Source organism: Euwallacea similis, chromosome 10, assembly GCF_039881205.1.
Source record: "Euwallacea similis isolate ESF13 chromosome 10, ESF131.1, whole genome shotgun sequence".
Classification (NCBI taxonomy): Eukaryota; Metazoa; Arthropoda; class Insecta; order Coleoptera; family Curculionidae; genus Euwallacea; species Euwallacea similis.
The window spans coordinates 2,987,665-3,008,112 of record NC_089618.1 but is presented as its reverse complement, the minus strand read 5'-3'; the positions used below and the strand labels follow the sequence as shown (position 1 = coordinate 3,008,112).

Here is a 20,448-nt window from a genome sequence, read left to right as displayed (position 1 = left end):
AATTAGAGTTTTTCCCTCTTCTACCGGTGAAAACAAAGTGGTACCGTGCACGTTCATTAGACAGAGATAACTGATAGTTTACGCGGGCACAGCAGCGTCTAACAAATGGGGTTTCGTAAAAATAATAGCGCCGGGGGACGTCCCAAACGACATGATTAATTTCGTACGGGCTTCTGCGCGCTGCCTAACGGTTCCCCTTAAACTCTAATCAACCAATCATTATGCTCGGAACCATAAATTAGTACTCGTTGGGCTTCGGGATTTCTCAAATGCCATTCTTGTTAAAATAGATTTTTCCCCGGTTTGAGCGATTAGATAAGAACGAGGCACTTGAAGTTTTTTAGGCTCTCTGGCCGCAGTGCCCAACGGTACCACCGGATTTGATGAGATAACAAATAATAATATTCAACTTAAAGTCAATATACAAAAAGGTGCTACTTTTAGCTTTAGGAGCATGCTTCGCACACCAGTACCCGTCGATGGTACCGTACAATTCGCGAAATATAAACTTGTCATAACCAACAAGAAATCTGCAAGGATTATCGGTGTACTTTTAATGCCGTATCGCTTACATGTGCCACTGGAAATGCATCATGGCGTGCATGCCAGGTTAGGACTAGTTTAAGGGGGAGATTATTGTGATATTTCAAGTTTATGGAAAATCTGAATTGATGGATTTAGTAAATAAAAGTGGGGAATGTTTTCTTTCAGGAAAAGCAGTTTTGGATCTCCTTGGTATTTTCCAGAATTTATGAGAGATTTGCGGAGTGATTAAATAATTAAAATTTACGGACTATTTTGAAATTTATGGAAAAAAATTTTATTCCATAATTTTTTAGAATTTACGAGAAATATTCGAATTTTTCAATAGATTTTCGGAGTTTCCAATTACAGCTTTAAATCCCAAATATTTTCCACAATTTGCTAGAAATATACAAGGTGTCCGATTGACTTTTAAAACAATGAATTTAACGGAGATGTATGGAATATCAGTTACAATGGAGCACAAATTTAGAGAGTTAGTGGAAAATTTGTTTACCAAAGCGTTGGTACCAAAGCTCTAAAACTTTCCCTTTTTCCTTGCTGTGAAGGAGCGTGTGCGGCTGCGCTAAATCCGGTTCTGCAACCGACAAGGGCACCCCCGTGGGGCCTCCGGTTCCAGAAAAACGAGGTGCTCTGCGAAGTGTCATGTCGCCACTTCACTTTTATTGTCTTTATGACTCCTAAACTCGTTTGTACTAATAAAAAACGAGTTTGTTTTTGACGCGACTAACTTCCGTCGGTGCCATTTTACGGTTTTTATTAGCGACTATATCTGAAGATTAGTTACTTAAGAACCCGAATTGGTCGTTACAACGATAAATATAATTAAAAATTCCCTAGGAAAATCATATTTCACCGGGTTTCAAATAAGATGTTTCAAAAGCTATAACAGTAAAGCAGCATGTTTGGCGGGTAAATAATGATGGGTTCCAGTGGCGTGACCATTAATTCGGTTTTGGTGTGCCCTCGTGCATGCGAAGTTTGTATGTAAACGATTTACCTACGCACCTGGGTTCGGCTAGGCCAAATCGAAACTGAGTAGTCATGAATATGAATCAGGTCTCTTGATAACTCAAATAGTCACTTCCAAATGCCTCTTTTTAGTTTAGGAATATTAATATCGGGACCTGGAAAAAAAGATCAGATAACTTGGTAAATAATTATTTTGCTATTCAGTAATTCTGTCGTTTTCTTTGATTAAAGTTAGAATTTATTATTTTTACTCGCCGTGGTACTGGTACACCGAACGGGCCGGCCCCATCAGTTGAAAATTCCGATTTATCTTCTAATCGGAAGCAGGAAGTGGACCCAATTACTAGTATACACATACCCAACTTACGCAGACATTCCAGGGCGAAAATAACAAGACTTTAATAAATTCCTTTCAAACCGCCGGTGTATTAATCATGCCCGGATTTTTGTCCAAAACCAGCAACATCCCACTGCGCCCAAGCCTCGTTACTGCGCACATCTTATCTCCAAAACATGACGCGAATTTATTATTATTATTATTAGGGATTGTTATTGTGGGTTTGTGCGTTTTTTCCCTTCTCACCTCTTTTGCCGACCTGTTTACGGGTTCTGAGTGGTTCTTAATTAAAGCTCGAGACGCATAAGCGACTCGGATCGATAATAGTCGCGCTTATTAAATATATGCGATTTTTATTGGTTCGATATGGAATCGGTGGTTCTCGTATTGGTTTAATGGCGCTATAAGTTCGGTGGCTAATTGCCGTGACACTCTGTGTGACGTCTTCATCTTTAGTTCTTTGGAAAGGTATTTTTAGCATGAATCCTCCGAGAGAGAGAGAGAGAGAGAGAGAGAGGGAGAGAGAGAGACTGCAAAATACCGCGGAAAATTCTTCATTTCCATAAATTGCTTTAATGTCCTATATATGATCGCCGATCATTTAACATAAAAAATTATATTCAATATAATAAATTCGGGTAACGCGATATAAAATGCGGGTATAAAACGGGTATAAACACTTGCAATTCGCTTTTCTTTAAGGGTTCAAAATCGGAAATTCCAAAAGTTGCATTTCAAGTTCTGCCTGTCACTTCAGTGAATGACCAATTTAAAAAAAAATGTTATTCTTGATGTGTATACACGCAAGAGACGTGAAGATCAACCAGGTACTTACTATACGTTGTAATCTCGTAAAAAAACTAGAAATAGAGCTGTTTTTCAGCACGCGCGTCTAAGGGACGCATGACCGATCATCCGAATCGGATCGCGTTCAATGTCGCTCCCAGATGACTCCGATCTGCTCCAATGCCACTCTAATGACCCTATCGGTAACGATACCCTACTCGGGGTTAATTGAATGCTTAATACCATTAGTTTTCCTACTGCACGGCCCACCTGTTATTCTTTTATCCGGATCAACATACAGGGTGTTCGCCAGAGAAAGCAACAACTGTGAAAATTGTAAATTGCCTCTGATCCGGTTGAAACGCAAAATTCCGCGGATTTCTTCGCCTTGTTGTTTTACCTATTTAGAGATTATTTTACCGATATAATAATAATTGTTATTCCAGTTGTACATTGAAATATGTCGCGACAGACGCATGTCTGCTGCTGTGCGAGCATTAGCATTATTCGAAAGACTTTCCGAAATAAGTAAGACAATGAGGAAATAGTTGAAATACTTTCGCTTATTAGGAGAGAGACGCGCTTTTGGAATTACTCGGTAAAAGAGCGGATTTAGATATAATTTGAGGTTTTGGAATGCGCGCAGCTTCTCATTGCGATTGTTCTTCTACTATTTCCAAAAAATAAATAAATAAATAATTGTAGAGTGTCTTTTTAATTATATTATATTTAAATTTTTTATTCCTAACTTCTAGTTGAGAAAAATTTTTTTTTTTAATTAAATAAAAAAATTGTTTTTGGCCCAAATTTATTTTAGTAATACTAATACATTTTCTAAAAAAATGTTTTAAATACAAAATAAAAAAATTTATCATCCTGATGAAAAATCAGCTTAAAAAAGTTATTTGAATTTTTTTTAAGCAAAAAATAATTTTGTCACTATTTTGAGGAACTTAAAAATAAAGAAAAAAATTTGTAAAACAAAAAATAAATTAAAAAGATCTCCACCGTGACAATGTTTTCACATTGCCGTGACCAGGATTCGAACCTGGGTTACTACGGCCACAACGTAGGGTCCTAACCACTAGACGATCACGGCTATCGGAGATATATGTGGACGAGTGCTTAGGATGTACTTTTACCACATTTCGTTTACAATAAGAACGAGAAATTTTATTTTTATGTTAACCATCCCTTACAAACAAACACTTCCCCCAGTATTCCTACATTCTTAACCAGAGCTTAATTATCATACGCACCATTTTCAAATATTTTCAACAACACAAACACCGAAATTCACATACTTTTCCTGAAGAATCGTTAGTAAAACTAAAAGTACAAAGTATCAAACAAACGAATGTATGACAGGAGCACGCGCAATAGCAATTGACCTGATTTGAATTTTCAAAAGATGGCACTTGACACGTGATTCTGAGGCGGAATTAGTGCCGTGTTTGGTAGGTTGAATGGTGAAGACAAGGATAGGTAAATGCTCTGAAAGGGTTTGTGGGATAAGTAAGGGATGATGCAATGCATATTTTATGGCCATTGAGGTTAAAGTAAGAGTGCTTGAAAATATGCAAAGGCAACGAGGTTGTGCAATTTTAGTTTCAAAGTTGTTTGAAGTCCTATCGAAACCTGCCTAAAACTCTCTGAAATCCTCTAAACCGCATTATCAATGTTTGTCAAGGAATTTCAAGATTCGCCTTGAAATAATAAACCTTTGTTAGCCCTCACATTAATGGCACAGCACTAGGTTAATACCCATGCGGATTTAAACATTAGCGTTATCAAAATCCTAAAAAGTAAAAATTCGAGGATTTTTATTGCCGTAAGAGTTTCCTGCTTGTCCTCGTCAGGGCAATGTTCCTTTTCAATAAGTCAAATTTCGGAAACATAGTTGTCAAATTGCAGGCGACGTTGTCACATTTGCAAATTGTCCCAAATTCCGTTAAAACAAAATTACGAATTATTAAAGTTCCAATAATGTGAGGCTATAAATAAACAGTAGCGGCGCACGTTCTTGTTTGAAAAGACCAACTTCGCACAACGAGTAGGAAAATTACTTCAAGACTTAAGTGGCATTGAAAATTGAAAAACCACCATATAAAACCCGACAAAAAAGTACCATAAATTATTTAAGACTGTGGCGCTCTCGAGCGGAGTAATTATTTAAAGCCACAGGTACCTCACCATAAAAAGTACTCTCTGCCGACAAAACCGATGATCGCTATATAATTATCATACAACAATCGTCCGGAATAGGCCATTTAAGCAGTGACGTGATGAAATGGGATAAAGATAAGAAGCACAAATTAGTAATAATTATCTGAAACAATTATACGTTCATCATAATGGCCATTACAGTCTATATAACGAGCATCAGAGCTGTAATATGACATCTAGCCGCCGTAATTGGTGCCAGATTAATTGGCGCCAAATTTGGTGCCGTGATTGAAGCTCCGAAATCTCCAATCGATGCAAATTTGTCGAGGTGAAGGGCAAAGTAAAAGTGGCTCACACGCCACTTAAACGGTCATACATCATTTTCAATGGTCAATGGGCAAAAAGTAGTCGGCAACAGTTGGTTCAGTTCGCCTAAATGAACTGTAACGCAGAACAAAAACAAAAAAGGAATCGCGGTGTCCTTCTAGTGAATCGACGTCTAATGAGCATAGTGTGAGAAAAGATCTCCGGGAACGGTTAGAGTTATTATTGAAAACCACCGAGAATCGACAATATGAGTGTTTTAGCCTTTCTCAGGTCATTAGGTTTTTTTTGGAATGCAATTAGCATGGGTGAATTATCAAATTTAATACTAATAAATTAGTGGTGTCTGATGAGGCAACTACAAAACAAAACGGTACTATCTGGCTAATCGATTCGGCATTGCCATAGGAACTAGATTCTTCTAGTCTGTCTAGATAAATCTTCACAGAAAAGAGGATTAGTTTAACCATAATTTTGTTTAAACAAGCATTATAAACTGACACCTGATAAGTGGTAAATTATCAAATTATGGTAATTGAGTATTTGTGCTTCTCTATAGAAGAGGTTTAGGTGAATCCGGCAAATCAGCTGTCGAGGACGCGATATTTCCGTATACTCGGAAGCTAATTAAGGGTGATTATTTTCACACCTTAACAATATGGGCACATTAGTTAGTTTCAAAAGAGTATTAACCTATCCCGTCACTGGGTCTAATGGTCAAGAGCAAATCGACATCGTCAGCGGCGGCACGCAGAGGAAGGTTTTAGACGCCGACCAAAATGAGGCGCCTCCGATATTCGGAACTTCGTCTTTTAATTTAAATTACCTCGAAGGCCCAATTTTTTTCTCAGTAGAGCAAGCAAATTCAGCGGAATCAATACGTTAAGGAATTAACCCGAAAATGCAGCGAACGCTTTTCAGCCTTCAGAAATTAAATTTATGCACACCAAAGGCGTGTAGCACTTGTGCTACATGCCCCGAGTTATTTGTTAAAATTTAATTTGAAAAAAGCTTAAAAAAGCTTTTTTTGTCCGGGTGATATCAAAAGAGGTGCCTTACAGTTTAGGGCGTTTTGGAGATTTCCATAATTTTCTTAAAATTTAATTTTATGGTTGGTTAGACGCCAGCGTCGTAGCAAATTTAAACACATGAAAAGCTGCGAACCTCGTTTTTCTAAGCTGGGGATAATTGTATTAAAAATAATTGCACCGGACGCACCTGAGTTCTTAATAAGTAAAATAGACGAGTTGTTTTCCACAGATACAATGACTTTCTGATAGAGCAAGTGTCAGTGGCGTAGGAAGTGAAGGGGTACTTGTATCTAATAGGTGCACCGAAAATTATCGACAAATTTTAGTGCAATATACATGAAAGCAATCCTTTCGGGTTTATCGCGCCTCGCATATTAACAATGTTCGAAAATTACGTTATTCTACAATTAAAAACGTATAAAATGCATGAAAAATAGCAGAATTTTTCAGCCATTTTTGAGAGCTCGTATATCGGAAATGCCTTAACTGATTGTCATTAACAAAAAATATTCTGAAAACTCGCCTATTCTAAGATCATTGACGTGCACTCGTTTTCAAAAAACTGCCATACAGGGCAAAGAAAAATTCTTTCAAAAATTGTTCATCTTTAACCCCCCGCGCTTGGTAGATACGGTCATTTTGCACTTAACGGTGTTAAGTTTATATTTGTGTTAAGTTATTTTCTCCGATTAATGTACCCCAATGCTGCGCCTATGTATGCAGTAAGTTGTATCCCTGTTCTCGAACATTACCGGTTTTTTTCTACCCATTATTATGGTAATAGCTATGTTTAGGCAAGAAATTCCCAGCGTTAACGTTCACCATCCCCAGATGAGGGCTGCTTGATGTCCGGGATTTCCAGCAATATTCTTTGTCGGACCTATAACTTCGGTCCAATTTAGGTACCACTCAGCCGACATGATCAATGAAGGTTCGATCGGCTATTCATTGGGATGCTACGCGTTAACATGATGAGTACCCGGGTAGTCGACGATTGCTTCCTAAGTTAAGGGTATGCCTATGAGCGTCGACCCTTGGGTTAAAATTTAAGATCTAATTTTTTATTTTAGGAATTTAGGAAAAGCATCAAACGGTATTACGATCAACATCACGATCATGATACTGTGAGTTAATATCACCAGCCGTTTCCTTAGTTGCGCTGCGCTCCTTCTTCCAACTCTATAACAAACACTCCGAGCGTGAATTGCCAAGTTAATGTTAAGTGCATTACTTTCATATATTGTTTAGTAATACAATAAATGAACTGTAAAGCACTCACGAGTTCACTGTCCCGAAGAAAGTTACCACGTAAAACATATTCACGAGGGTGGTCTCTCGTCAAACAAAGAACGAACCCCCTATCCCGAAGAAACGGGTTTGGACGATATCTGTGTTGCGCACGTTTGGGGAACTTCCATTTTTTCGAAAACTTTCCAGAGTCCTCTGTCAATCTCATTCACGTAAATACCCAAAGGTTTTTATAAATTGCTATGAATATTCCACGCCGCTGAGCTTTGGGTAAATAAACCCTTTTCAGAAGCTTAAAGCCGGTGGCTCACACAAAGAATTTCATACCGCATCCCCTTAAATAAACTCTTGATATTAAGAAAAAAACTACATAGTCTTGCTGAAACTCTGGTGCGCGAAATAGCGCTTTACCCCAGGCTGGCGGCTACCGCAGCCGTCCGAACTAGATGGTCCTGTGCGTGCGGCAAGATGTCTTTTTCGCACGCTCTCACTAACTATAATTTATTTGCGGACCATGAATATTCTACTTTTCTTGATTTAACTCATAAGTCCACAGACGCTTCGCAGGAATAAATTAATGGCCAGTCATTCACAATTGACAATCAAAAGCATTTTTCGACCCAATCTTCGAATGAGAACTAACAGTTACCTCTTATAGATGTTATTAAACAACCAATACATGCAAAGGTTGCAGAGTCATTCTGCCTAAACTCAACTCTGGCCTAATGGCCCAAAAGCAAAGAAACATCTCGAGATGCACAGACAAAGCCGATTTTCGTGTCTGGATCGGTAGCGGTTCTAAGGCAGTTTAACATTCAAATTTTGGTGGTATTGAGACAGTAATTAATTACGGGTGATGGCGGAGCAGTTAATTAGCTTTTCGGGAACAGTTAGACGAAGAAGGTAATTAACGCTGTGTCGTAGATCCATAAATGAGAGGTGGACGCACAATGCCCGTGGTCAAGACACTGATGGTTGTCGTCCAGTTATTGACAAATAACACGTACACCGAAATTTCAGGCGGCTCATAAATGTTTTGTGCGTAGCTGAAGAAGCACCGGAGGTCCATTGTCATCTTCCCGTGTTTTCATCTACCGCGTGGTTTACGCCTTAATAATAAATTTCAGATTTTAGTTCGTTTACCTTCCATCATAATAGCAATTCAGTAGTGGCAATTTTCCTTTGATTCTTCCTCTGATTTCGAAATAATAATTCGTGATTGATGGCCGGGATTAGGTCATTAATACGGTGCGCCACTGTTTGACTCGTTATGGATAGAAATGCTTAATGAGGCAATTTTTGCGGCTACTTGAGGCCAAGTACCAGACCTGGAGTGGCACCTAAAAATCTCGAAAAAGACAGCCGATCGACGTGTCGCTTTGCTTGTCATATGGCACGTATTATGGCACTTGAAGAGTAACGGTTGGTCAACAACCCAAGTGCCTATATTTCGGTGTAATGGCAAATATCCACGAGGAGATTCAGACGAGTGTCAGTGTTTAGCTCGAGCCATTATTTTGAACAATCGTTTCATATCGCTAATGCCAGATGACGGCTAATTAGCCACCAAAACACTTCAGGAACGAACATTTTATCACAGACGCTGAAAAAATACCATACAATGTGATATTTGCTCGAATGCCTCCATAGAGGCGACAAAAACCGATAGATGCAAGTAATAAACGGTTTAAAAAAAGCGTCGGTGATTAATTCTTATAATTGTCTTTATGGCTTAATCCCATATATGAGTGGCTTTTTCCGTTTTATCGAGGTTTTACGAGCGTCCGTGTTTCTTCTCCACTGACCAAGGGAAAAATACAGACTGTCCTTGAAGGATGGCTGCCATTAAGTTGATTTAGGGCCGACGTCTTTATCAGAAATCGCGAAACACGCTTGATTTATTGGCAAATCGATATATGAAGTTCGGTTTTTGCGGTTTCGGTACCGATCGAGGCGTGACCAGCCCTTACGCTGGTCCGCGGCAGGAACGACGAACTCTCTGGCATCCAGAAAGTTCCTGCGGGATCAACCAAATCGGCCCCTCGGTCACAGCATCTCTTGCACAGGGCGGTGCGAACTTGAGACTTACAATTCTGAATTCCGGAAATTCGAGCAGTTCCCGGCTGCCTTCCGAGTGGTGCGAGCGCGATGTGATGACGTATTCCTAATCTCCCCCACCAAGGGCATCTTCGATGTGACGTTCAAATGACGTCGAATTGCACCAAACCGCCAATGGGAGCGCTTATTTTGCAGTGCACGTGCTTGACACCAGAGGGCTGGTGGATTTTCCACTGCCAATGATTTTCAGCGGTTATGCAGCCCGCTATACACTGCTTGGAAAATGGCGCAAGTTCTTTTCAAAATTAAAGTCGGTGCCATTTTGATAAGTGACAAGCGACTGTTAAACTTAACCCACTTTGATTTGTGATGTCTGCAGAGGCTTTCAAGCTTTCGTCTTCCTTGTGAAAGTCCAGGGAGCTCACTGCACTGCCACGCCATAAAACTATATTTTAATTAATCCTTTTATAGCTTTTTAAAAGTTTATTGTCGAATTTACAAGCTAATTAGTATTTAAATCTCTGGAACTTCAGCCTCATAAAGATTACCGATTAAATTTATTCATAATAATTATTACCTTTTTAGGTGCTTTTTTATATAGTAATTTTTAACAGTTTTCTAAAATTAACCTTTTTTATTATTACAGTTATTAGTTCTCTCTATCGATGTGGCTGTCGCTTTTTACGTGCCATCTAAGCACGAATACAAATGTGACGAGAAAGGCTGGAGGGTTTCCATATAAATTACAATCATGGCCAATTTGAATATTCCAGAAAATTGCTCAATAGAACCTGATGCAGAAGCATAAATCAACTGCTGTAGCAAAAGGGGGCACTACCAGGCGCAGACTCGAACAATGCGATAATTTGGTGGCAATTAAAAATACTGTTATTTGCTCACAAAAGCCCACACTTCGTAGTAAATTTTAATTATTGAAAACAGTTATCATTCGACTTCGGCGAGCCGAGGATTTTTAAGAATTATGACCACTCTCGGGGAAGCCCTGGGTGTTGCAAGCTTCGTGCCTGTCCAAAATCTTCGTCCGTTTTGCACGAAGTTCCCCTATTTATTGGAGCGAATCCCGCCACAGAAAGAACAATTTTACATGGCAAATAAAGCCAAAGATTCGATTGAGAGCGAAAATTAGGTGTTTTTAGTCACTTTTTCCTCTTTATTGCTAACTTAGTCTCAGGCCTTAGCACGCCTCTGCTTTCTGCAGGTCAAATTGATCGTTCTGGCGATCATTCAGAAACATCGGCATTTTTTCGTCATTAGTTTTTCTTCGGAAGCTCAGTAGCGCAGAAGGCTTTTTTCGTAACCATCAAATTTTCAAGTAATAAAATTCTCGAGCAGTAAAATCTGCCTTTAATTCGCTTCTCGTTTTCCTAGGACCGAGTTAATGTTTGTATTTATTAACGGCAGAGAGAATTTTCTTTCGAACTATGAAAAATTTAAATAAATAAAAATTGATTAAAAGTAAAAAGGCCCCGGTGCGTTCTTGATTTCTTAAGGCCAAAATGATTGTTTTTGGACTTGTTCTGCAGTGCCAGGACTTTCTCCGTGCGAAGACTCAGCAACGCAGAGCATTTCCCTCTAAAAATAAAGAAATAACATAGAATTTTGGTCGGTTATTCAGAAAGATCAGGATTCCATCGAGAGGTTCAGTGGCGTAGAGAAGTTTGTTTTTAAAACCAAATTTTGAAACAATAAAATCACTACCTGACTTATATGGCTTAATCGTCTTCTGTATAGCGTCGGGCTAACTTTTTTATTCCAGACTTTTCAGTCCTCTTTCCCCTCTAAATCTCCCCGTACGTTAATGCGAGGCTTAGCTGAAATCCAGCGAGTTTGGGCCCAAAATCCACACGCTTCGTTTCACACACACAAAGGGAATTTGAAATTTTCATATCTCAAATTGCCTTAATGTCGTCACGTAGCCAGCTATCCTCACCGGCACCTTTCACCATATCGGCGATATTGAGGCGCATCGCACGTCTTCAATCTCGAAATCGGACAGAAGAATAAGGAAGTTTTTTGATTTATGGCCGCTCACAACTCAATCATCTCGGGAAGAATCCCGCTGAAATTGGTGCCTAGTAACGACACACATATCTTCGCCGCTGGAATGTCCTCGCAGGATTTTGACTTCTTAATGCATTCCCCGCATCCCCAACTAGTACGAAATAAATCACCCATGCCCATGCAGGCCAGTGGTGACTCGTGCAAACACACAAAAAACGCTAATCGCGCATCAAACGAGGAGATGATGAATATGGCCTTCCGCCTAAGTACCCACTGCTGATAGCGTGCCCAACAGGCACCTGGAGAGATTAATGACGTTTCCCTGGTAATTTATTCAATTGAACTTGAAGCCCGGCTAAAGGGTCACGGCATTTTTCCGTGAAATTGCCTGGATTGAAGGGTCAGGAATTCTATAAACGAAGAAAAGATCATGTCGCCGCCGCATCATCAGCCTCGACACTGACATTAACAACATCGCAGAAACGTCAGCCTTTCTGCCGTTACTCGCTACTTCCACTTCTTTGATTTAACATCCAACCACCTTCGGGTGATCTTCAGTCGTCCGTCCGCAGCTTCGATGCGAAGAACACCGATTTCTGATCGTATCTTCGAGCGAAGATCGCGCCTCCTGGCCCGTCCGCCAACCGGATCTAGTGCGCTTCGCCCATCCACATTAACCCATCTAAGTGTGCGGCTTTAATTGAGTTTTCTTCTTTCTTCCGACGGACGGTGGGCGCGTGCCCGGCATGGGTAACTAGGGCGAGCGAATCTGCAGCGCGGAAAGTGGGCCGATTTTTCGAAGATTTCGCACAGCCGAGAGATGTATGGTCACGCAGGATGTTTAAGGGTGCTTCTTCGTCTTCAGACGGGTCAGTGTCACGAGGGTTCGTATTTATGCATTTAACCGCAAAGTAGGGCGACCTACTACCTACACGTGTTTCACTATAACAAGAAGAAATCGTTTTATCGAAGAAAGTGTGAAACAAGATTCGGTCACTAAGAAATGTATTTTCTTCTCCTTCGGGGCGCAATCTACCTCCTTCACTCTGCATCTTCTTCACCAATGTTTCAGATGTCCGTCGCCCCGGATTTCATCCCCTGAAAGCCATTACGCGCTGACCAGCCCCCTATCGACCGCATCTGATCCTGGGATGTCTTCCCAACCCTACACCCCCAATTACTACTCCAAAACGCCTCAGTCCTGGGGAAGCCACGAGTTCTACGGCGAAAACAACAACATTTACAACAAATACGACTCTTACCAGAAATATAGCTCCTCAGGATCGTCCTACAGGTCCTCGCAAAGCCACCAACATGAGGATTTTTACAAGTCCAATTACAAGAAGGAGGCCAGCGGGGGGAAGAAAGCGCCTACCGCACCTGTGGGGATGGAGGTGATGAAGAAGAGGAGGTTGGCTGCTAATGCGCGAGAGAGGAGGAGGATGAATAGTTTGAATGACGCCTTTGACAGGCTGAGGGACCACGTTCCCAGTTTAGGGAACGACCGAAAATTGAGCAAGTTTGAGACCCTGCAGATGGCGCAGCAGTACATTGCAGCCCTTCATGAGCTGCTTCAGAGGGACTGAGCCCTAAAGAACCGAAGTTTTGGCTGTTAGTGTGTTATAAATTTGTATTATTATTGCGAATTACAATTCTTGTAATTGGATCAGGTTGGGAGAAATAGATGTGCAATATTTAGCTTTAAGGAATATCAAACGAATGTGCAATAGAAATGTTGATATTTTATTTTTTAGAAATTTAAGTTTTTTTTTTATATATTTATGTTATTTATAGTAAGCCTTCCTTTATCTCAACTCTTGTGGGGCTTGTGCAATAAACAATATATTATAGAATAAGTATTATACCTCGGCCTCTGAGGCTTGACGGTTTGTTATTTATTTCAATATTTTATAATTTATTTGTGCAATATTTTATTTGTTTTATTTGTATATTGTTCCTTTTTTTAATCTGTTTTACATTTAATTTTCCTACCTTACTGTGTTTTCCTTAGACGAGGTTCCTTTTGTAATATAATTTACCAAAAATGTCCACTCATTATAAGTGCAATATTTTTTTAAAATAAAGTTCCCTATACGAATGTTAATTTCATTACTTAAAGCCCGCGGCGATTATCATCAGTTGTTACACACCGTGGAGTTAACGAGAGCTGAAAGATCCAATTATAAAAATTAACATCGATCATCTAAATTCACACCAAACTGCTCGATTGCTAGAATTATTAATGGCCATTCTATGGAAATATTGTAATTTTTTACGCCACAATCATAAAGGCTTTTACGTGAACCTGTGATTATAGTCAAAAAGTAATTGGATTCGCTTTGGATGGTTGAGTTTTCATTCCTAGAAAGCTCATTTACTTAAAAATTCAAAAAACGCGCTCATTTAATTAAGGCATTATAAACCCATCAGTACGCAACCTAACATACACCACTTCTATCTGCTATTGGCTGGTTCTTGGATTTTCCTATCTTAGAATCGAAAAACGTCTTATTAAGGTTTCTCTCTCACACCTGCATATTGACGATCATGCTAAGGAGAGAAACCAAACATACTTGAACTAGTTGGATTATAACCTAAAATTCGTTCATGACGTTTACTAGATGACATCTCATTATTTACATGTCAAAAACTATACAAAATAGATAAAAAAATTGCCACATTTCCAAGTTTATAACGCCAAAAAGTGCTGTTTTTCGCTATTTTACCCTGATTTAGGGCTCTATTTAACACTAACTAAAGTCTCCAGTACGAAATCAGCCCCTCAATCCTGTATGATATTTTAGACAACGCATCCCTCTCAGACATCATGGGTCTAACAATTTCCTCAGTTTTTACCAGGCTCTTCAGCAAAAAGCCTATGAGGATCCTCATGGTGGGGTTGGATGCGGCCGGTAAAACCACCATTCTATATAAACTAAAACTCGGAGAGATTGTCACCACAATACCTACTATTGGATTCAATGTAGAGACTGTCGAGTATAAGAACATTTCCTTTACGGTATGGGATGTGGGTGGCCAGACCAAGATTCGGAAACTTTGGCGGCATTATTTCGCCAATACTGACGGGATAATTTTTGTGGTTGACTCAAATGACCGGGATAGGATAGTGGAGTCTGAACAGGAGCTGCATAACATGCTCAGCGAAGAAGAGTTAAGAAACTCAGTTCTGTTGGTGTTTGCTAATAAACAGGACTTGCCTAATGCCATGTCAACAGCTGAACTGACTGATAAGCTTAAATTGAATACTATGAAGAATCGTAAATGGTTTATTCAGGCTACTTGTGCCACTCAAGGAACTGGGCTTTACCAGGGACTAGATTGGTTGTCAACTGAACTAGCCACAAGCTAAACTGTATTTTACATGTTTTTTAAAGTTATCTATATTTGTATGGCTTAAGTCTTTTTATTTTGTCATTTGTTGTATTTAATAAATCTAAGTAGAGTAACTATAAGGCTTTATTTTCATATTATACAATACGAGTTCAACTTAAAAGTAAGCTAAAGGCTTGAAATACCAATAAAAAATGGGTGAACACAAGAATATAAAGAATTTAACAAAGTTTGTTTGGACTCAAACAAATCAACTAAAATATGTACAGAAATCACAGAATTCACAACTAAAAAACCCTGTCCTGATATCCACTGTCCTGTACAGCAGAAGTGGTCGGTCTAGGCATAGAATGGTGTCTGTTAATCTGGGTGGCCCTACGGGCTGGAGCCAAAAACTCAAACATACTTTGAGTGTGATTGGCAAGCATTTTGCCCAATTCACAGGGCATTGGGTCAGTCCAAAAGAAGTCATGGTTCAAGGCTGCATCTGCATCTGCCCTTTTTGCAGGGTCTAGCACCAACAATTTATCCAGCAGATCAATGGCATAAGGATCCTTCAGGTAGGGCTTTAGACGCTCTTTCACTTTTCGTTTTTGCTCCTGTGGTAACTCCATCTTTTTGTAGAGCTCTAGATTCTCCACCCCTAGCCAACTCTGTGGATTAATAGATCCACAGAGCTGTGAGATCAATGTTAGCTGCTGCTGCTCACTATTGCCCTAAAAATTCTTTTTAATGTTTTGTGCTTGCAAGATTTTTAAAGACCTACCTGCATAATTGGACTTCGAGTCCACATTTCAGCCATAATGCAGCCAGCCCCCCACAGATCTACTGGGGGCCCATAGTTACGTTCTCCAAGTAGTAACTCAGGAGGGCGGTACCATAATGTTACTACTCGGTTGGTGAATCTTGTGACAAATCACAAACAATTAATACATAACTCAAGCAACTTTGATAACTACTTACCGATTGGGCAATCCATTTTTGTTGCTACTAAAAGCCCTGGCAAGACCAAAATCCGCCAATTTAAGCACTCCATTCTTGGTAATTAAAACATTAGCAGCCTTCATGTCTCTATGCAGGATTTTGTTAAAATGGATATAATACAGTCCATTCAATAGTTGCTGAAGCACTTTTTTAATTTCTCCTAAACTAAACTTTACGTTCACATTTGACAGTAGTCCTGCTAAATCATGTTCACAGAAATCGAACACTAGGTAAAAAGTTGATCTGTATCTATTGGCGGCAGTTGCCTTGGTTCTACAAATCTCTATTAAATTCACTACATTGTCATGTTTAAGGAGCTGCAAAATCCTAATTTCTCTCAAGGCCGTAATGGGAAAGCCCTCTTTTTCATTGTCCATGAGCACCTTCTTCATGGCAACGAACTTCTTAGGGTTGTTAATATCTCGGGCTTTGAAGACTTCCCCAAAAGTACCTTGGCCAATTTTAGCCACTTTCTGGTATTTAGAAGCCTCCTCGCAAAAGGGAAAGTTGAAGTTCTCGATATATTTTTCTTTTTCTCGGATATTCATGGCCATCGCACTGGGGTGACCCGAATGGTGATTGTTCTGCATTTTTTTTGATGACGCTCAAACACTGCACAGCACTAATTGTTACACATTTAATTCAGCGGGTATTTAAGGGAGGATCTAACACCATTTGAGGGGTTATTTTCAAAATTTCTTGGGAGAAATTGGCTAATTTTAATTCACGTCTAAACTACCAAACAAGTAAACAACAAGAAAGAACCTAGAAAACACGTTGTGATGTCGATTGTCAAGATGGCTGGTCTTTTTAAATCATATTGTCATAAACCGCGTGATTAAATTTAATATCACGTGGCAATTGCCTTGTTCAATCTGTAGGTATCACGTTGCCTCAAAATCGATATATATAGAAAGCCGAGATCTAAGGTCCCTTAGTTAAAGGGATAAACAAGAGAGGCCGCTATGTCCGATTCTTCAGAATCAACGTTGCCACTAAATTTAAAATGTTTAAAAATTCTTCTATTTAAAAATTATATAAATGGTTTTTGAAAATTATAAAATGCTTCATTTAGTTACTTTTTATTAAAAATACCAAAAAATGTCTTCAACTATTTCATTACAGAGATAGGAAGACTGCTACGAAATTACCAAATTTGAATACTTGACAACGTTGTATTTGTACAAACAAATATATTTCTAGGTTAAGTTTCTCTGTAATTAAGTTTCAAAAAACAGTACTAACACTATAAATCTCAATTAAAAATCCCTTTTTAGTAATCCCAAACCATGGACGATTCTTTAGAACCACCCTTCAAAAGACCAAAATTCCAATCTTTAGAGGAAACGGTCCCTAAATTTGAAGCAGCTCAAACTCCAAACGGTACTCAGAAAACCTCATTTCCTTGTCCCTCAAAACCAGTAAAAACATGAAAGTTCCAGAAAGAGCCCCACGACTCTGCCCCTACTTGGACACAATCAATCGTCAGTACTTGGACTTTGATTTTGAGAAACTGTGCTCAGTTTCCTTGACCAGAATAAACGTCTATGCCTGCCTAGTTTGTGGAAAGTATTTTCAAGGCAGAGGGACCAACACTCATGCTTACACGCATTCAGTGGCAGAAGCCCATCATGTGTATCTCAACCTACATACTTTGAAGTTTTACTGCCTTCCTGACAATTATGAAATTATTGGTATGTTTTGTTCTTTCAGTAGGATTACGATTAAACTTTTTGGTATCTAGATTCTTCTCTTGATGACATAAAATATGTTTTAAACCCTACATTCACATCGGAACATATTAAGAACTTGGACAGCAGCACTAAGCTTTCCCGAGCTATTGATGGCTCTCTTTATACTCCAGGCATCGTGGGGTTAAATAATATCAAGGCTAATGATTATTGCAATGTTGTCTTACAGGTATTTAATACAAAATATCAGGCAATTATTTTACTTAATGTTAAAATAAACTTAGGCCTTGTCTCACGTTGCCCCACTCCGGAACTATTTCTTAAGAGAAGAAAATTATTCAAAAGTGAAGCGCCCTCCTGGAGACTCTTCATACCTTCTAGTGCAGAGATTTGGGGAGTTAATGCGGAAGCTTTGGAACCCTAGAAACTTCAAGGCTCATGTTTCCCCCCATGAAATGCTTCAGGCAGTGGTTTTATGGAGCAAAAAGACTTTTCAATTCATTCAGCAAGGAGACCCTATAGATTTTCTTTCATGGTTTTTGAATGCCTTGCATAAGGCATTGAATGGCAGCAAAAAGCCCCATAGTTCTATTATATACAAGTCTTTTCTGGGAAGCATGAAAATCTTTACACGTAAGATACCTCCCATTGAAATGGATGAAAAGCAAAAGAGGTCATTGATGATGACCAGTGAATACCAGGAAGTTCAAACTGAGTCTAATTTCTTATATTTAACTTGTGATTTACCACCTCCTCCACTGTTTACTGACGAATTTAAGGAGAATATTATCCCCCAAGTATGAGTTCTGTAAGGGGGTTTAAATTGGGTGTTTTAAAAGGATTTTTGCAGGTTAATTTGTATCAGCTTCTAACAAAATTCAATGGACAATCAGAGAAAGAATATAAGACTTATAAGGAGAACTTTCTGAAGAGATTTGAAATAACCCGTTTACCACCATATTTAATCTTGTATATCAAACGATTCACTAAAAACACGTTTTTCGTCGAGAAAAACCCGACAATTGTAAATTTCCCTGTCAAGTGAGTTAACTTAGTTTGGAAATTTCATAAAATGACAATGGATTTGTAAATTTAGGAACGTCGATTTTGGGGAGTTTCTCAGTGCTGACGTCAAAAACCAGCACAAAAATACAATTTATGACCTTATAGCTAATATAGTGCATGATGGGGAACCAAGTAAAGGGACCTATAGAGTGCACATTTTACAGAAATCCACTGGTCAATGGTACGAGATGCAAGACCTTCATGTAACCGATATTCTACCACAAATGATCACCTTAACAGAGGCTTATATTCAGATTTATGAATTAAGAACCACATGAATTTTGAAATATATTTTTATTAAAAGGCAGTTATTCATTATATACAAAACTAAACCTCTCTAGAAGACTTATATACACAATATAAGCAGTCTTAAACCTAAGATCCTTCTCAGCTCACAACCTTGCTATAAAAATTGGTTAATAATTTATAATAGTTACTCACATCTGTGGCATTGAAAAACACTCGTTCCATGTCTTTAAGATCGTGAATTGCTGCTGCTTTATTCTGGGCACAATATGATGAATCAAGCAATAACTATCACATGTCTAACATATTTGCTTTACGCTTTCTGGGGTTGTCCTCTTTCTGACTGCCCTCAGACTCTGTGGAGGCACGATCCGCCTCAGAGTCACCTTCTTTGTCCTGCTCTTGATCCACCAAATCATCCTTTATGTCTTCATCATTCTAAAAACATTTCTTAACAAACTAAGCTCTGATAAAAATTGCATTATGTACCAGTTCATTATCGCTGTCCTTATCTTTTTGGTCACCAGACCCTTTGGTTGATGCCGGTTGTTTTGGGGGAAAAATGAAGTCAATTAGGCAGACCAGAAACTTCGGAAAACACATTTTATAAATAGGGATTTTACAGAAAGAAAAACTAAACTTACAAGTCCTAAAAAGGCTCCCAAAACTATAGTGCCAAAGGCAAATATTAAGTAAGATACCATGGTGGGTAGACCATATTCATTGGTGAATTTATTGTGAATTTGCTGAAAGAATATAAACATGAATAAGCCTAATTTTAAAATGAAAAAAATACCCTTAAAGTCTGGGAGAGCTTAAAGAAGGAGCTTAACACCCCCATTTGAATGGAATTTGGAGCTTTCCAACCAGGAACAGGCTCGACCTGCTCCCATTTTCTTTCTTCAATAAAAAGGCTAAAAGAATCAGTGTCTCTGCCTCCCTTATATTGCCTGAATTCTCCGTTTATTACACTAAAAATCATGCAACTATATTCGTAAGATTCTTGAGCAGATCTGCTCAGTCTTACTGAAATATTGTTGGCAAAGCTGTGACCATGAATCTGCCACTGAGGCCTGGTGAAAAAGTGACATCTACAGCCCCAATTTTGATACCTAAAGCTGGCCCTGATCTAGAAAACTCCTTCCAACGGGGCTCCAATGCTTTGCAGGCGGGACACCATGGAGCAAAACTTAATATAAATAGGTAGATGAAAGAAGAGTTGGGGCAAAAGGGCGGAGAACTTACAATTCCACCATCCATTCGCCTTTCAATATTTGCGTCCAGTTTTCCTCGTCTATTTCGATGACTTTGTGGGCCTGAACGCCCATTAGAGCGGCGAAAAACAGGAAAATGGTCAGTTTCAACGCCATTTTTAACGTGTTTTTCAGACTGATTTTGGACCGGTATTTGTTTCCTTGACGATTATTATTGGAATGTAAACAGATTTAATTGAAATGTTAGAAGGAAATCATAACGGAATTCTCTATGTGAGAGCACCACGTCAGATGTAAATTAAGAGATGAAATTCTTCGAGAGATTTTGAAAAATTCAGAGGTCAAAAAACTCGAAACATGTAAGCAATATGGCTGACTGACAAGATGCAAGATGGTTAACTGGACTTATA

General features: G+C 39.0%; 5 protein-coding genes and 1 non-coding gene across 8 annotated transcripts; 3 read left to right on the top strand and 3 right to left on the bottom strand.

The window, feature by feature from the left end:
* Window positions 1–3,665: 3,665 nt before the first annotated feature.
* Window positions 3,666–3,737, bottom strand: TRNAH-GUG (transfer RNA histidin (anticodon GUG)). The gene has a single exon. It is a non-coding gene; the product is annotated as a tRNA-His (tRNA).
* An 8,277-nt stretch (window positions 3,738–12,014) lies between these two features.
* LOC136411458 (basic helix-loop-helix transcription factor amos-like) lies at window positions 12,015–13,346 on the top strand. Of its 2 annotated transcripts, none has more exons than XM_066394033.1 (2): window positions 12,015–12,371; window positions 12,560–13,346. In XM_066394033.1, the coding sequence occupies exons 1-2, from the start codon at window positions 12,325–12,327 to the stop codon at window positions 13,071–13,073; spliced, it is 561 nt and encodes a 186-aa protein (XP_066250130.1). In that variant the 5' UTR covers window positions 12,015–12,324; the 3' UTR covers window positions 13,074–13,346. The 2 variants fall into 2 exon arrangements, with proteins under 2 accessions (XP_066250130.1, XP_066250132.1); XM_066394035.1 differs by having other exon boundaries at window positions 12,016–12,356.
* Window positions 13,347–14,118: 772 nt separating this feature from the next.
* Window positions 14,119–14,954, top strand: Arf102F (ADP-ribosylation factor 2). Its single transcript, XM_066394018.1, has one exon. It carries the CDS (start codon window positions 14,315–14,317, stop codon window positions 14,855–14,857), a length of 543 nt encoding a protein of 180 aa, XP_066250115.1. The 5' UTR covers window positions 14,119–14,314; the 3' UTR covers window positions 14,858–14,954.
* Cdk9 (Cyclin-dependent kinase 9) lies at window positions 14,947–16,668 on the bottom strand. The gene is made up of 3 exons (XM_066394017.1): window positions 15,802–16,668; window positions 15,605–15,743; window positions 14,947–15,554 (listed from the first exon to the last, which is right to left on the bottom strand). The coding sequence occupies exons 1-3, from the start codon at window positions 16,410–16,412 to the stop codon at window positions 15,126–15,128; spliced, it is 1,179 nt and encodes a 392-aa protein (XP_066250114.1). The 5' UTR covers window positions 16,413–16,668; the 3' UTR covers window positions 14,947–15,125.
* A 385-nt stretch (window positions 16,669–17,053) lies between these two features.
* Window positions 17,054–18,957, top strand: Usp39 (ubiquitin specific protease 39). 2 transcript variants are annotated; one of them, XM_066394598.1, is made up of 6 exons: window positions 17,054–17,205; window positions 17,265–17,516; window positions 17,567–17,742; window positions 17,798–18,310; window positions 18,364–18,554; window positions 18,610–18,957. In XM_066394598.1, the coding sequence occupies exons 1-6, from the start codon at window positions 17,112–17,114 to the stop codon at window positions 18,854–18,856; spliced, it is 1,473 nt and encodes a 490-aa protein (XP_066250695.1). In that variant the 5' UTR covers window positions 17,054–17,111; the 3' UTR covers window positions 18,857–18,957. The 2 variants fall into 2 exon arrangements, with proteins under 2 accessions (XP_066250695.1, XP_066250694.1); XM_066394597.1 differs by having other exon boundaries at window positions 17,072–17,205; window positions 17,259–17,516.
* On the bottom strand, window positions 18,863–20,429 carry LOC136411844 (thioredoxin-related transmembrane protein 1). The gene is made up of 6 exons (XM_066394604.1): window positions 20,070–20,429; window positions 19,852–20,013; window positions 19,621–19,795; window positions 19,469–19,570; window positions 19,314–19,412; window positions 18,863–19,262 (listed from the first exon to the last, which is right to left on the bottom strand). The coding sequence occupies exons 1-6, from the start codon at window positions 20,192–20,194 to the stop codon at window positions 19,116–19,118; spliced, it is 810 nt and encodes a 269-aa protein (XP_066250701.1). The 5' UTR covers window positions 20,195–20,429; the 3' UTR covers window positions 18,863–19,115.
* Window positions 20,430–20,448: the final 19 nt, after the last annotated feature.

Excerpts from the sequence above, each read along its gene's own strand:
- Usp39 (XM_066394597.1), top strand. The coding sequence starts at position 17,112 with ATGGACGATTCTTTAGAACCACCCTTCAAAAGACCAAAATTCCAATCT. Across the intron at positions 17,206-17,258 it reads AGCAGCTCAAACTCCAAACG|TTCCAGAAAGAGCCCCACGA; the intron begins GTACTCAGAAAA and ends AAAACATGAAAG. Across the intron at positions 18,311-18,363 it reads AGGAGAATATTATCCCCCAA|GTTAATTTGTATCAGCTTCT; the intron begins GTATGAGTTCTG and ends GGATTTTTGCAG.
- Arf102F (XM_066394018.1), top strand. The coding sequence starts at position 14,315 with ATGGGTCTAACAATTTCCTCAGTTTTTACCAGGCTCTTCAGCAAAAAG.
- LOC136411458 (XM_066394033.1), top strand. The coding sequence starts at position 12,325 with ATGTTTAAGGGTGCTTCTTCGTCTTCAGACGGGTCAGTGTCACGAGG. Across the intron at positions 12,372-12,559 it reads GACGGGTCAGTGTCACGAGG|ATGTCCGTCGCCCCGGATTT; the intron begins GTTCGTATTTAT and ends CCAATGTTTCAG.
- Cdk9 (XM_066394017.1), bottom strand. The coding sequence starts at position 16,412 with ATGCAGAACAATCACCATTCGGGTCACCCCAGTGCGATGGCCATGAAT. Across the intron at positions 15,744-15,801 it reads AAAAATGGATTGCCCAATCG|ATTCACCAACCGAGTAGTAA; the intron begins GTAAGTAGTTAT and ends ATTTGTCACAAG. Across the intron at positions 15,555-15,604 it reads CTCGAAGTCCAATTATGCAG|GGCAATAGTGAGCAGCAGCA; the intron begins GTAGGTCTTTAA and ends AAGAATTTTTAG.
- LOC136411844 (XM_066394604.1), bottom strand. The coding sequence starts at position 20,194 with ATGGCGTTGAAACTGACCATTTTCCTGTTTTTCGCCGCTCTAATGGGC. Across the intron at positions 19,413-19,468 it reads TGGGAGCCTTTTTAGGACTT|TTTCTGGTCTGCCTAATTGA; the intron begins GTAAGTTTAGTT and ends TGTTTTCCGAAG. Across the intron at positions 19,263-19,313 it reads AGGACAGCGATAATGAACTG|AATGATGAAGACATAAAGGA; the intron begins GTACATAATGCA and ends AAATGTTTTTAG.